Source organism: Propithecus coquereli, unplaced genomic scaffold (assembly GCF_000956105.1).
Source record: "Propithecus coquereli isolate 6110/MARCELLA unplaced genomic scaffold, Pcoq_1.0 Scaffold57, whole genome shotgun sequence".
NCBI classification, from domain to species: Eukaryota; Metazoa; Chordata; class Mammalia; order Primates; family Indriidae; genus Propithecus; species Propithecus coquereli.
The window spans coordinates 1,651,368-1,666,993 of NW_012151618.1; the positions used below are offsets into that span (position 1 = coordinate 1,651,368).

The 15,626-nt window shown below is 51.0% G+C and overlaps 1 protein-coding gene across 1 annotated transcript in view; it reads right to left on the minus strand.

Annotated features, from left to right (window-relative positions):
* ONECUT1 (one cut homeobox 1) overlaps positions 1-15,250 on the minus strand; it is a 30,447-nt gene extending 15,197 nt beyond the window's left edge. Inside the window, exon 1 of the mRNA XM_012658018.1 lies at positions 13,761-15,250. Within this exon, the coding sequence (XP_012513472.1) occupies positions 13,761-14,865 (1,105 nt within the window). The 5' untranslated portion in view covers positions 14,866-15,250. The remainder of the gene's footprint in view (positions 1-13,760) is intronic.
* Between the last annotated feature and the right edge of the window lie 376 nt (positions 15,251-15,626).

Consider the following 15,626-nt stretch of genomic DNA (forward strand, 5'->3'; position numbering starts at 1 on the left):
AGGTGGGAGGATGGCTTAAGGCCAGGAATTTGAGACCTTGTCTCTATAAAAAGTAGAAAAATTAGCTGGGCGTGGTGGCACGTGCCTACATGCCTGAAGTCCCAGGGACTACTTAGGAGACTGAGGCAGGATAATCTCTTCAGCCCAGGAGTTTGAGTTTGCAGTGGACTATGATGACGCCATCACATTCTAGCCTGGGCAGCAAAGTGAGACCCTGTCTCAAACAAAACAAAACAAAACAAAACATGGCTGGGAGCAGTGGCTCACGCCTATAATCCTAGCACTTTGGGAGACTGAGGCGGGAAGATTGCTTCGGCTCAGGAGTTGGAGACCAATCTGAACAAAAGCAAGACCCTAGCTCTACTAAAAGAAGAAAAATTAGCTGGACATGGTGTCGCGTGCCTGTAGTCTCAGCCACTCAGGAAGCTGAGGCAGGAGGATTGCTTGAGCCCAGGAATTTGAGGTTGCAGTGAGCTATGATGATGCCACTTGCACTCTGGCCAGGGCAACAGAGTGAAATTCTTGTCTCACGCAATAAAAACAAAACCCACCAAATTTCATTTTTAAAATTTGGTGCCCATGGGGCAACTGTGAAAACTAGATTAAAGTACAATTTGCTTTCTTATGAAAATATGCGTGCCTTTAGGAAGCTTAGTTCCTATCACAGACTGCTCTGTGACTCGAACCAAGACTTGTCGACACTTGCCTGCCCTGCCAACAGGTCTGTGCTTGCGTCTCCTCTCCTGCTGTCTTCACGTGCAGACAGGAGGCTCCCGAGCTGCCATCACTGGGGTTGCTTTTGTTTCTCTAACAGCAGGGATGGATTTGGGCTAACCCTTTCCACCGGCTCTTCAGGGCTCCTGTGTGCCCAGCTGCAGGTGGCTGACTGGAACGTGAGTGGCCATGACTGTCCCCCAACATGGGGAAGTGAAAACTGGACTCGAAGGAGCGAACCCACAATCTTTGTTTTATTTGCACCATGCTCACATCATGTCTCTTCCAGTGACACGTTCCAGTGACGCAGAGACAATCTCCGTAACCTTACACTGCAAATCTGTACAGAGAGCCCACCTATCTTAACGATATGTTTGAGTGGGTGGGCTATTCTGAAACATCCATCTTTGTATTTACATCGACGCAGCCACTCTGTGGCGAAAGGTATACCTGAGCACCCAGCTTCCCACGCCAGAGCCACGGAGCCTGTTCCACGTCCATTTCCACTCCCCATGATGTCTGCTCTACTTTAGAAACAGCTCTCCAATTTTGCCCACCCATTTTCTCCAGCTTTGCTGACAGTGACATATAATCAGGCCCTCATAATCTACTGCCACTTCCAGCTAGTACCCTGCTACTTCTCCTCCCATTGTCTCCCTCCCAAGCAGGATTTCAAAAGCACAAATCTGCCCATTTCATTCCGCGACAGGTCACAAGTTCCTTTGGCCTGCAAAGACACACAAGGTCCTTTGTCATCTCCTTTCAGTCTTCTTTCCACTGTCCTTTCCTGCTGCCACAGAACCTTGTTCCTGCCTAGATCACAGCACTCATCAGAGGCGTTGTCCGTATTTATTTACCTGCACGCTTCCTCCCTGTGAGCCTCCAGGACAGGACACATCATTCCTCTCTCGTGCCCCAGTACTCTGCCTAGTGCCTGGCATGTGGGAGGCACCCAATCAGTGTTTGGGCAAATGACAGAAAATGGGCCTTTTGAATGATGTAATATGGCCCTCAGTGGTGCTTCTCAGACTGGAATGTACCCAAGAATCTCCTGGGGATCTTGTTGAAATGCAGATTCAGATTCGGTAGGTCTGCATTTCTTACAAGGTCCCAGGTGTGGTCAATGCTGCTGGTCAGGCAGCCACGCTTTGAGTAGTAAGGACCTTTGGAACAGTAATAATTTTTTTAGATGGAGGAACACATAGAATCAATTATCCCTATAGGCGTCTTGAATTTTTGAGTGAACATTTGATTTCAAAAAGATCAAAAGAAGTCAAAGATTTTATGCACACATACACAGAGCATGATATGGAGCTATAGGTTACCCCAGACATAAGGGTAAAATAAATAAATGAAGGGCATGATTTGCTCTTAAATCCTCAATACTAACATTCTTATTCCCAATTTGCAGTTATGTTAGAATCACCTGGGAAGCTTTTAAACAACACGTATTCTCCCCACACCTCTCCCCACCAATCTGATTTGCTCTCCTAGAGGAATTTGAAACCCTCTGCCCAAGCTCCCACCACTGAAAACCCACAGCCTTGGAAATGCTTTTGTTATTGATGGGAATGTATAGTATCACTCAGCTATGCCAGGGAAGAAATAAGCTTTCAGCTTTACAGTAATTCAGATCCAAGAAATCTTCTGCAAAGGGATTTTAGCCACGGCCTGCACATTCTGTTGTTCCCTCTGCCTGGAAACCTCTTCCTCCATTCCGATTCAAGTCCTACTCATCCTCCACATCTTGAAGATTGTCCCTTCATCACACCCTGAACTTCTCCTTCCTAGAACAAACACACACAGATGTATGGAAACAACTATTTGTCTTTTTTTCCTGCTAGACTATGAGTTCCAAAGGACAAGTGTATTGTATACGTCATTCCCAGTCCTGAGCACAGAACCTGCTATAGCAGGTGCTCAAATGAATGAAAAAATTAACTCTTCTTTCCATATTTAATGAAATTTCCTCTTTTACTTCTTATACACTGTCCACAACTGGCTGAATATAATTCCTGTGAGAGCTGACATTTCATTCAGGGCTTGGACCTTCTTAAATGATAATATAAAATTTCTTGGGGTTTGTTTGATCCAAATTGTTTGGGTTGGGCAACCAGACAAACACAATCTCTTCCTCCTCAATGTTAAAATTAAATAATAATTACTCCTTTAAAAACAATATTTATCATATATGTAAGATATGAAGCACAATAAACAAAATGAACACCTATGAACCCACTACCCAACAAAAGAACCAGCTGCCTTGTGAAGGGTGTTCTCTCCTCTGATCTCCCTGCCTTCCCCTTCCAGAGATAACCACTCTCCTGAATTTGTGTTTATTATTCATTTGTGTTTTAAAAAATAGTTTTGTTTTTTTTTCTTTTTTTAGATACAAGGTTCTTGCTCTGTTACCCAGGCTGGAGTGCAGTGGCGTGATCATAGCTCACTGCAGCTGGGGCTCAAGAGATCTTTTTGCCTCAGCCTCCTAAGTGGTTGGGATTATAAACATGAGCTACCATGCCCTAAAAAATAGTGTTGTTTTTTTTTTTTTAAAAACTTACTACATATTTATGCATTTCTAAACAATAAGTTGTTTGGCATTGCTTGATTTTGAGCTTTATGAAAATGGTATTGTTCTGCTTTGATCTTCTATACCTTGCTCTTTTTCTAAAAAAAATTCAACATTATTCCTTTTTTTTTGTCCTGCCTATTTTAGTTTGTCTTATTTCTTTTTTTTCCCTGACACTGTTCCTAAAGCTCATCTATGTTGTGTATAGCTCTGGCTCATTCATTTTCATCACAATATACTATTGCATATATGAACACATCAAGATTTATTTCTGCATTCTTCGTCAGGGGTCATTTAGGCTCTTTCTGTTTTTTTTGCACTTAGGAACAAATGCTGCTATGAACAGTCTTGTCATGTCTCTAGGAACATTGTGAATTTACCTAAAACATATACCAAAGAGTAGAACTGCTAGACATGTGTAGATCCGGGGTTATAAGATGGTGCCAAGTTATTTTTGTAGCAAAGGTGCCAATTTACATTCCTTCCCACCAGCCATGTATAAGAGCTCCTGATAATCTGTATCCTAGCCAACAGCGTGTATTATTAGAATATAGACGATGGAATCTCAAACTATAGCACTTGTGTGCCAGAAGGAGTGCCCCTGACTGGGTGGGCTATTTCCTCCTGACCACCTGACAAGAGAGCCTGGCCCAACACTATGCCCAAGAGACTGGCCCCCTGAGCCTTACATCTTGTTGAATCTCGACATTGGGGAGAGTACAAAATTGAGATAAGAGACCAGGATTTCAACTGGGCTTTGCTGTGGATATACAGTCATCATAGCAGACAATCAATCATAGAATGTGGGACCTAGAAAGGACCCTAAGGCCAAATCCTTCATTCTACATTTAAGGAGATTGAGGCCCAAAAACGTTAAATTACTTGATAAGGTCTAAGAGCTAATTACTGCAATAACCTTTCTCCAGGGCCCTTGATTCTTTTTTTTTTTTCTTTCTAGAATTTCTGGGGAAACCAGTGGAAAAGGGAGAACAAACGTCAATTTAAATAGAGATGTCTAACTCAGATTTCTGCCTGAGGGTAAAATTTAGGTCTGTTTTCGTCCAGATGAAATGTCTCCCAGAGTTTTTTTTTTTAGTAATTTAAGATGGTATAACATGATCCATAAAATTAATAATGACTCTATGAATATTCAAGTAACTGACCAATTTGTTTTTAAAAGGTAGTTGTTCGACTGAAGTGATCAATGAATTTGATAACTTTAGCTTCTTTGCTTATGAAGTAAACAGGGGTAATAGTATTCAATGAAATAAATAGGGGAAAGATACACTCTCCACAATTATGGTTTCAATATGCAAATTTAAATGTACAAAAAGACACTGGTCTCCTGGGGAAAATAATCCTTAATTATCTGACTGGTCATTCCTGTCCTTGGATCATCCCCCCAAGAAAATGGTAGGGACTTCCTTTAAAAACCATTTTTGTAATAAAGGAAAACTTTAAATTCATTAAGTTTAAAATTATCCTCCCCTTATGAGCACTCATAACTAAGCTATGCTAAGATTCTGGGAATTGTCTGTAGAGATTATGGGGAAATAGCCTCAGTGACTTGATGGTTTATAATCTAAGATGGCTTTACATATGAATGTGCAAAAACATTGAAAAGAGCCCAATTTGCAGCAGGGGTACTTAGTGCTCTTCAGAGCATGCATAATAATCAAATGCAGCATAATCCTGAGCAAAGGACTGTCCCCATACAGCAGAGGCAGTCGACGTGGAAATGGGGAGGGGAAGAAGGACTGCTTAATAACAGGAAGGGTGTTCCTGTCAAGAAAAGTGCCTTCAGATGTCTCTCGTGGAAATTTTCCTTCTGAGCTGTTTTCTGCAGGAATTCTCTTCCTCACCACCCTTGCCTGGTTCCTCTCTACCCCAAGAATCCATTTACCATTTAAAAATAGCTTTTGGTTTAACAATGTCTGGAGGCTGATAATAAAGGCTTTCTGTGAGACATCTCGCTTTTAATGTCAGGAAAAAATTCAGGAGCTGTTTGCCACTTTGGGGTGGGAGGCTTGGAGGGAAAAAAACCCACCAAGTCATTTTGCCCAGGAATGCTGACCAAACGGTACAGAGGTACTTCTGGTTCAAGTTTTCCTCCTAGCAGTCATTTTAATCAGCACTTCCCCTTTTTAATGAGCTTGTAGCGCCATTACATAATCGCCCAGCTCACTGGATTAATGATGAAAAGAGGAACTGATTTTTCCAGTCGCATCATTTGAAGTAAATGTTAACTTTCTTTCTGAGTCCTTAGTTAACCGCATTAGTGTGACAAATATGTCTTTGTCTAGCATAAGTAATTAGAATTTAATCACTTTAACTGCATCTTAATTACCCCAAATGAATTGAAAGGACATTTAATAGCAAAGATTAAATTGCCTTAATGAACGATTTTTGTGACTCCATCAATACTTGAATCGCGTTAGCCACTCCTCTCACGCACTCCAGTCGCGGAACCTGCAGTGAGCACAGAGGTCACTAGGTGGCGCGCTGCGCTCGTTTGTTTATTTAATTTTCCCCATTGATCAGTTTTAGAAGACAACACAGGAAAGAAAGCAAAAAGCACATAGTTTATTGTGCTCCTCCGATAACCTCTCTTTGGGACTATGAGATCATCACCAGATGTGAAAACGAAAGCAGTGATTCAGAAACTGTCGATTCTGAGTACCCCACGGCACATGCAAAGGAAGATGAGAAACACATGATGACTGGAAACATGCAGCGTTTGACGGCAGAAACTGTAAGCTGCCCTCTGGACAATTGTCAACAGATGTACAGAGTTTTAGCCAACTTATTATTTTTTAGTGTGGAATCTTAAAATATGAGTAACAGGCAAGTTTTGAAATAGCAAGGCAGGCGATGATACGGAGCAAAGAGACGTAATTGCTGCGCAAGTGCAGATCGGAACACCAAAGCCTGAAAGTGTGGGAAGATCTGGGCCTTGGGCCCTCCTCCAGGCACGGTCCGCAGCTAATGAGATGGGTCTTGCTCATCAATAATTGTTTCAGTGAACAAAGGGATAGGGAGACTTGGGTTCCACATCTAGCTATGGTACTGCCTTGCATTCCCTCTGGCTGCTTCTCCAAAAGAGAGTAATTAAAAACTCTCTCTTATAAGTCTTGAGTGTAAAAGAAATACGTTTCTATAAGCAACTATCTTTGAGAGTGCCAGAGGGAAGACACACTCTAATTCCAAGAACTTTATTATGCAGAGGCTTTCTAAATTGGGTGTTTGTGATGGTGAATCAGACATTTCCACATTCTGGGTGCACCGACCTGGTGGATCTGTACTGGCAATAGAAGCATGACATGGAGGGTAAGAAGGTTCTGGGCTTTGAACTGGGAAAGCTGAGTTCAGGGCATCAGGGTTTTCCAGCTGTGTTTTCACAGGTAATTATTTAACCTCACCAAAGAGAGCCACAGGGAAAATAATGGTAACTACCACATAGACTAGTGGTTCCCAAACTTTGCTCCATATTAAAAATCACCTCATTCAAATCCCAGTGCCCGAGTCATGCCCTATACCAGTTACATCAGAATATTTGGGGTTGCAGCCAGGCATCAGGTTTTTAAAAAAGTCTTTAAGTGACTCCAGTGTATAGCAAGATTTGGGAGCCACTGGCATAAATGGTGAGTATTAAATGAAAACATCCATGTGCCTACCACAGTACCTGACAAAGAGAATGTGCACAACAAACTTAAGCTCCTTCCTTATCAATTGCTATGACACATCTGGTGTGTTGTACTTTGGAATCTAGTTATGTCCAGCTGTTATTAACATCTAAAAGGGATGCCCCATCTAAAAGAGAAGACAATATCTAGAAGCACATTTGTTCCAATTTTATGATAATGCAACATCTTTTGGGAGGGACAAATTCTATGGCAAGACCTTGTGATAAATAACTTGTATATTTTTATCAAAATAATCAGATTGTCTTGTGATTGGTCTAGCCACCTAACCCAATCTTATCATCTCAGGAGGAAATTAAGCTTAATTAGTATTAACATACTTGTATTAAAATAAGAACCTAAAAAAAAAATAAAATAAGAACCTATGCAAACCCCATTGATAGAATGTAGGAATTTATGATTGTACATTAAAGTCATTCACATTAAAAATAGGTTTTTTCTTTTTACTGGACTCTATGAGACTGACATTTTTCATGTGGAAATAATGTAGCTTTCTTCTCTGGAAGGTGCTCATTCATCTTATTTAAATAGAAACAGAATGAAAATAATATTTAATGAATATTTGTTGAATACTTTTCTCCAGCATTATAAGAAATGTATCCTCTTACAACCATAACTTCAGTAAGACCCTCCTTCTATTGCTACCCTGGGTTGGGAGCCGTTCAATTTTACCATTTCCACCAAGAGTGTGGAAATCCTGCTGTTTTAATGGGGACTGAAATGAAACTAGTCATTTCCCATTCAACTCATCAAAGCACCTTGGTCGATTTAAAATATTAAGTTGATGTTTAAATATTCCAATATAAGGAGTTTATAAAGAACACTGAGCACTGACACTTGAGGGACAGACAAGGCCTCTACCTAGGAAGCTGAGGAGCGAGATTCCTGAGTCTTCTATTTAATTAACCACCTTCATTAGATGTGAGGATTTTCTTTCTTACCAGGAAATCAGGAACAAATTTTACCGATATGCTCTGTAAGAACTATTTCTTCTGGTAACTTTGGGTAGCACCATCTGATTAGCTGAATTTGCCATGAATGTGGAAATGATGACATCAAAACAGCTCGTGTAACAACCTCCTTAAAGACCTCGTAGATTAGAGATGACTATAGATTTTCCCCAGCGCGGATCAAAGGGACTGAATTGAACGTTTTAGCTTAATGATCCAACCCCTGTCACACCCACAGGGACGCGAATCCCGACTTTATAAGCAGGTGCGCACGTGCACTCAGACGCACACACAAAGCTGCCGTGGAGGGACGAAAAGATCAACTACCTGATCGACGCCGATAGGTTTGATCTTTTCGATTACTTGACTACGCCAGTGTATATTCCTGGCGGGGCCTCACACCCCGATAAACTTCGGAATATTAGCCGTTAATTTTTGTTTTCTCTACGACTTTCCAAAGGTATCCTAGCCGCCTTCCCAGGGCGAAGAGAAACTGGTCCAGGCGACACCGGCCCTGTCCAGGGTCCTGACGCCGCCCCAGGGCTCTGGGCGCGTCTGCTTCGGAACGCCCTTTCCCCCACCCCACACGAGGGGGAACAAAGACTTCCAAGCTGCAGGCCCCAGTGCCGCCTCCTTGACTCCGGGTCCGTTTGCTGGTAGAGGAAACAACAAAACAAAGGAATCGTCAATCCGTCAACCCTCCGGGGACTGTATCTCTCAGCCTCAACCTCTGACTTCAGACCGCCAGGGTCACCTTCTCTACTCTGATCCCGCTTTTCTCAGATAAAAACATGCCAACAAAAGCATAATTCGGATAAAAAATCCGAACACTCATCTTGTTTGGGGAGGTTAGAGTTGGGGGGTGTACTTTGGCGGATGGCAATTTTGTCATTGTTGGGGGCCTCGATAGAGCCACTAGATATCCTTCTCTTCCTCCTTCACACCTTCTTCTATCAAAAATAGTTATTGTTTTGAAAATCACTAGGACAATGATATTCTAAATACAAAGACGCTGTGAGCATCTGTTTCCGCAGCGGGGTGAATCACGGACGCCCGCTCCGCGCCTGGCCGCAGAGGCCCGCAGGGGGCGCTCGCGGCTCCCGCAGCACAGCGGGGCCGGGTGCTCTAAGAAGAGGAGCCCAAATGGAGAGAGTGAGAAAGCGCAGAGGGCTCGAAGCTTCAAGATAAAGAAAGACGCACCCTGGGCTCTGGGTCGCTTAGCTGCTACAATACGACTGTGCTATTGTTGGCACTGTCCGTCCCAAATGTCATTTGCAAGCGGAGAGGGCGGGGCCGGGTCTCTAGTGACCACAATGCCCTGTGCCCGGCGGGTCGCTCCAGCTGCAGGGATCGCTCTCCGGATGCTTCCAAGGCGAACCGGGCCGCACCCGCTGGCGGAATAGCCACACACCCTCTGAAGAGGCCGTTGGGTTTATTTTGTCTCTGGCAGGCGTCCTCGCTGCGCTGACACCAACGTCGCCACACAATAGCCATCAGGACTCCTCAAGCCCCAAAAGCAGGTGTCCCCCATCCCAGCCATACTCATACTAGCGGCTCCAGTCTTAGCCACATGCACACTTCTTAATCCCTTGCGCACCTTCGTCTCCTTGCTAAGGTTGTGGTCGCTAATGGGGACTGCACAGAGGAAACTATTGTCCCACACCCTCGAGGGGACAGAGACAGGCTGTGGGAAAGGCGTCATGAAGAGCCTTCTGGTGACTGTGTCCGAGAGCGAGATCTTTTGGTTTTGAAATCACCTGGTGAGTGTGTGAGGGTCCCCAATCGACTACACTGACGCACTGCCACCCTTCGCCCTGGGCGGGCTCTGCAACTCCTCAGTTTCCGCCTGACGACCGGCTGTCCCCCACCACGCTGGGAGGAGGCCATGCAAAGCCTTCGGAGAAGGCGCTTCCCGCGAGCAGCCCCCCTTGCCCCTGGGCTTGGAGGTGACACGGTCGGTCGCGCCCCGCCGGCCCTTTGTTCGCGCTGCAGACGGCTGCGAGCAGCTGCGCTGCCGGAGACCCGGGGCGCCAAGACGCGAAGCGCGAGGAAACCACTGAGCTTGACGCCTTCTCCCCCCACTCTTGGGCCCAGAAACCCTTCCAGCTCCCGAGTCCCACACGCCCAGCCCTGGCTTCCCTCCCTGCCCAGGAGTCTTAGAAGATAGAACTGCGTTTCTAGGGCCTGGCATGGCACTCCTGCCTGGCTCCTGCGGCCCAGAGAAGCGAGGGGACAGTAGAAATGTCACCCCCTGGGATAAATATTAACAAAAAAGTAAATGGACTTGTGTGGGGGCCAGTTATCAATCAACCAGGCCGCAAGGCCACTCAGGGCAAACATGGCCCAGGTTGGGTCGGGTGAGACTTTCTCATGGCAGCCTCCTGACCGAACCCGCCCCCTCCCGCGGTCAGGTCCTCCCCCAGGTCATTCTGGGGCAAATACAGGACAGGAAGAGCGTGCAGTCCTGGGTGCTGGTGGCCAGGCCCACTCCCCCGCGTTTGAAGGTTTCCCTGTCTCCAAAGCCAGCAGAGTCAGAGTGGCCCAGCATCCCCCCCACCCAAACCTCGGGCCTGCGCGCCGCTGCCGCTAGGGTCTGCGATATTGTGCCCACTGGTGGGTGTGTGTCGCAGCCTCTTCCCGCGCTGGCAGCTCCTGAGGTGTGGCCGAAGCCTTCTGGAATCTTTAATTGGTAACTAATCTCCTCCCATCTTGAAAGGTGCCCACGTCAGAGGCGCGGCACCGACCCATCAGCCCACCCCACTCGGGACGACACGTGGCGAGAACCCTGTCGTGCTGCGTTTTAATGGGGCAGCAGCAAGTATTACATTGAGGGAACATATATTGATTTTTTACAGGTAGTTAATTTGGTGAGAATTTCCTCCTGTCGTCAGTCCTCCACCAGCCGCTGTAATTTCGTGACCGGGAGGCGCCTCCCCAAACACACTGCCACGTGCGGAGGGTTTTGACCCTCTGCAACAGGCTGAGCAGGACTTGGGGCACCGAGAGGGGCATGGAGAAGCCACCTTCCCACTACGGAGCTAAGGAACTGAGCTCAGGGGGCCCTGGCCAAGCACGGTGGTTGGGACGAGATTGGGGGAGTGTCTTTGAGCGCAACGGCGAGCAAAGCTGCAAGTGGCACCTCCGCACGTGGGAGCCGGCGGTGAGGGGCAGGCACTAACGTCCCCCAGCCGGCCAAGGCGCCCTGCAATCTGTTTTAAGGCTCCTGCACTCTGGGCTTGCACTCAGGGCTGCACTCAGGGCTTTGGAGGGTTCAGAAAACGACTCCACTTTCCTGTCTTTAAATGAAAATGTTAACGAGACGTGTCGTTGTTCTTCAGTGAGTTAAAAATAGGTTTCAGCTTTTGCGGCTTAATGGGATTGCTCTGAGTTCCTTGCAGAAGGCCCTCCTGGACCAGCAGAGCCCGGGCCGCAGCCCTCCCTACCACTCCTTTAAGTTGAAACAAAAATGGAAGTGACATGCTTCATCCGGGTCTCAGGACGCGGGGTTCTCTCGGTATTTGGCACCAAACTCCTCTCCTGCTGATCTCCGATTTTCCACCTTTTCGAGGGAAAGCACGCTCTGGGGGCCGAGGGCTGCGGAGCTCTCCACAGGCTGCTGGGTGCCCAGGCAGAGCCTCTTCGGTGACCTCCTGGGTCCCATGAGCACCTTCCGGCACCCGGCCCGCGCCTCCAGAGTGCGGGTCCCAGCACTTAGGCTCCCTCCCGCACCACGGTGGTGTCCCGGAGTTCCGCTCTCCACGCTCGGAGGTCAAAGGGAGTTTGCGCGGCTAGGTTTCCAAACCTTCGGGGTCGTCTCTTCACAAAACGCGTCAGTCAGTCTGTCCTTCCAGGAGGCGACAGGAGAAAGCGGAGGGAGGAGGGTCACTGAAGTCCGGAGCAGGGGCCTTCACAGGGGGTGTGTGTGGGGGGAGCCGAGCTTTCCGTGAGGGGTACCCTTCTGCGTTTCCACCTTGTCCCCACGTTCCGCCGCCCCACTCGCTGGACTCCGCGGTCGCTGCATGGGTAAATGGCCCTGAAGCCGGGCTCTGGGCCGACGTGAGAGTGTGAAAAGGCACTACCTTGGGCATCCGCAGACGCCGCGCAGTCAGGGCGAACAGCAGCCCCCTTGCCCACCCCCTCTGGCACCTCGGCTGCCCGCAGGGTCTCGGCCGGCCCACGGGGGGCGATATGGTACCGGCGGCACAGGGCGGTGGAAACGCGGGAACCTGGGATTTGCGGGGTCACGCAGTCAGCGTCACCCCTCCCTCTCCAGTCCTCCTACCCGCGCCTCGCCTGGCTCCCGGGCTCGGGCGGCGGGACCCTGCGTGAGCACTTTGCTTGGGGCGAACGCGCGCGGGCCGGGCGGGAAAAGCCGGCAGGGCAGAGACTAAGCGCTCGGGACCGGAGGCCTCGAGCACCCAGACCCAGGGAACGCTTTGGGTCGCTTCGGGGCTCGAATCGAAGGCTCGCCCGCACCTGCCACCCCCCGGCTTCTCATTGGCAGGCACGAGGTGGGGGAGGGGGCCTCGGCCTCACGCTTTGATTTTAGTCTGTGAAACGGCTCAGTGCCCCCGGCTCAGAGCGGATTGACTGTCTCGCGTTCTCCAGGGACGAATTAATGGAGAACGATGAGTTAATTAACAAACCCTCATTCCGGCTTTTACCTTTTCTCTTCGCTAAGGCTCAGGCCTGGGCGTCGGGCTGAGATGGGGGTTGGGGAAGGCACCGAACCAGTAGTCAATCGACTTGGCAACCGCCACGCGGGTCTCTTCAAGTCCAGTCCGCCCTCCGCTGTCCTGAGCTCTACCTCCCCGCACGTCCTCCGCCCTCAGGGGTGGCCGAATTCGCCTGAAATCCCGAATGGGGGTCGTGCTGGGCTCAGCTGTCCCCCTGGCCTATCGGTCGTCTGGGGCAGCCAGGCGTGGTGCTTGAGCAGCGCCGCGGAGACCTTCCGGCTCCACTCGGAAACACCCACGGCTCAGGGTTTCAGGCCCGGGAAATCTCTGCTCGCAGACTTGGGGGTCATTTACACACTCCCACCTGCCTGCACAGGGATTCAGGCGAAAATCACTTAGAGGAATAATAAAACGAAACGCGATGTCCTGAGAGAGTCGGCAGCGAAGGTATACCTTGGGCTCGGCCAATGCTCTGCTGCTCCCACCTGGACCTCAGCACTGTCTGCCTCGCTCTCCGCAGCCCGTTCCTTGCCCAAAATGCGCGCTAACACTTACACCTCTTCTGCACCACATACCCACTGCCCAGCGGTTTCGGAACTTTTCGCCCGCACTCTTAGATCGCGATTCCCCAAGCCTATCCAGCGCCAATAGAATGAGCGTGGGAGGGGGTCACCGCGGCCAGTTCAGCCAAACAGTGCCGCAGGTCCGGCACGCTCCAGCCCAGCGACGGGTTTGTGCCAGAGGCACTGGTTCCAGCTGCACACAGTTCCACGCACACATCGCCTCCCTCTTCCCAAACCTAGGGTGCTCAATTGAGAAGTGGTGCACAGACCGTGTCTCGCCAGGTGCGGGATTTCTCTCAGCCTCCAGCTGCACGAGCTTCCAGAGCCGTCCCCAGCACAAATGCGCCCCGCAGTCGCCGCGGCCGCGCCGCTTAGCTCTTTGAGCCTTCCACAGCCCAATGCACTGAGCCGTGGAGAAAGCGATCTGCTCCCCGAGTCTCGTGCTGGCCCTTCTAAGCACAGGGACCCCCTCCCCCCTACCTTGGGGAAGGAGGGCGAGGTGAAGCGAGCCCAACCCCTTCTCTTTAGGTCCCTTCGGCTTCCGCGTCCCTTATCTCCCCTCGCGCCCAGCTCCTTGGCCGGCTCACCTGCTAAGCGGAGCGCTGACATGCGCTGGAACTCCGGCTCCTGCAGCCACTTCCACATCCTCCGGAAGGTTTCCCGGCCAGATTTGAGTTTGCTCCAGGGTTTGGGGTTGCGCAGCAGGTCCGAGAGGGTCCCCTGGGAGCGGCAGAGCACCCTCTGCGCGAAGATGGCCTGTGGGATGCTGTAGCGTTTGAGCTCGGTGGTGATACGCTGCGCCACCTCTTTGGTATTGATCTCTTCCATCTGCCCTGAATTACTTCCATTGCTGACCTGCGCGCCGGTCACCGAAGGGTTGGGCTCCCGGGCTGTGCTCAGGAGCTGCCCGTGGCCCTGAGCGTTCAGGTGGGCATGGGGGTGGTGCGGAGGAAGGCCGTTAATGGGCACCATGCCGGCCGAAGTGGGCGTCAGGTGCTGTTCCCCGTGGCGGCTGAGCATGGCCGAATGGTGGGCTTCAAAGCCGTTGGGGGTGAGCATCTTGTCGGTGGGCATGGCGGCACCCGGGTGGGCATAGTGGGGGAGCCCTTGCTGGGAGTTGTGGATGCTGCCCAGACCGGAGCTGGAGAGGGGCGAGAGGCTCTGGCCCATGCCGGCCACGTCCTTGTGGTAGGGGGTATAGAGGTTATTCATGGAGGCCAGCCCGCGCTCATCCCGCATGAGCGTGAAGCTACCGCTCACATTGCCCGCCAGGCGCTGGTGGTGGTGCGGGTGGTGGTGGTGATGGTGGTGGTGGTGATGGTGGGGAAACTTGTCCGAGACTGTGGAGATGGGCGGCAGCGGCTGCAGAGGGGTTAAGGTGGTGTAGGTGGTGGGCATGCTCATACCTGGGGGAGTCTCGCAGGCCATGGTCATAGTGGGGTGCAGGGGGCCGGCCAGGCTGTGCTCGGGGGCCCGGTGGTGGTGGTGGTAATCGCCGCCGCCGCTGCTGCCGTCCAGCAGGGACGCCATGCCCATGGAGCGCGGGTGCGCCGGGGGCAGGTGGCTGCCGCGGTGCGCCACGGAACTGCGCGCGTGGGGGCTGCCGCCCAGCAGGTCGGCAGGGGCGGGCACCGGCTCATGGCTCACCCCGTGCAGCTCGCCGATCGCCTCCATGGTCAGCTGCGCGTTCATCGTGATCCGGGCGAGCGGGCGGCGGACACAACATCGATGTGGCCGGGCAGAGGCGGCGAGGGGCGCACGGAGTCCTGTCTTCACATTGGCTGCCGGCGACTGTTGCCTTCCTTCCTTCCTTCCTCTCACTGTGGGGCTCTGTCTCTGTCTCTGTCTCTCTCTCTTTCTGTGTGTGTGTCTCGCCTTCCCACTTGCCCCTACCTTCCCCTCTGCGTCCTCGGCTTTTTTTTTTTTTTTAAATATTAATTTCCAAAAAGGATCCGCGCCGTTGGGAGAGCGCGGTGCCCCCAGCCCTCCCGTCCCCGGCCCCCTCTCGCCCCTCTCCTTAGAATTGTGAGGCCCTCGGCTCCCCTGACGCGGCCCGCGCGCCTGCCGCGGCTGCTGCCTGCCAGCGCCACTCGCCAGCTTGAGCCATGGCTCGGTTACTGTTGCAGACTCTGTGGCCGGGTTTCGGTCACCGCCGCTGCCGCCGCGGCCCGCCCTCACGCTCGCCGGGCGCAGCGCGCATGCGCGCAGTCCGGCCCCTCCCCCTCGGTCCCCGCGCGCCTGGCCCGTGACGTCCCCGTACAAATGAAGGAGGGGGTCCTGCGCCTTCCCCGCGGCGCCGGATGGCCGGGTAGCTGCGGGCACGTGCGAAGGACTGGCACAGAGCGCAACCTGGGCCCACAACCGCAATCCCAGGAGACTCGCGCCCCGCTTGCCTCCCTTGCTTGGGTGGACTCTCTCTTCCCAGCTCCGGGATTCTCCTTCCGGGCTCATAT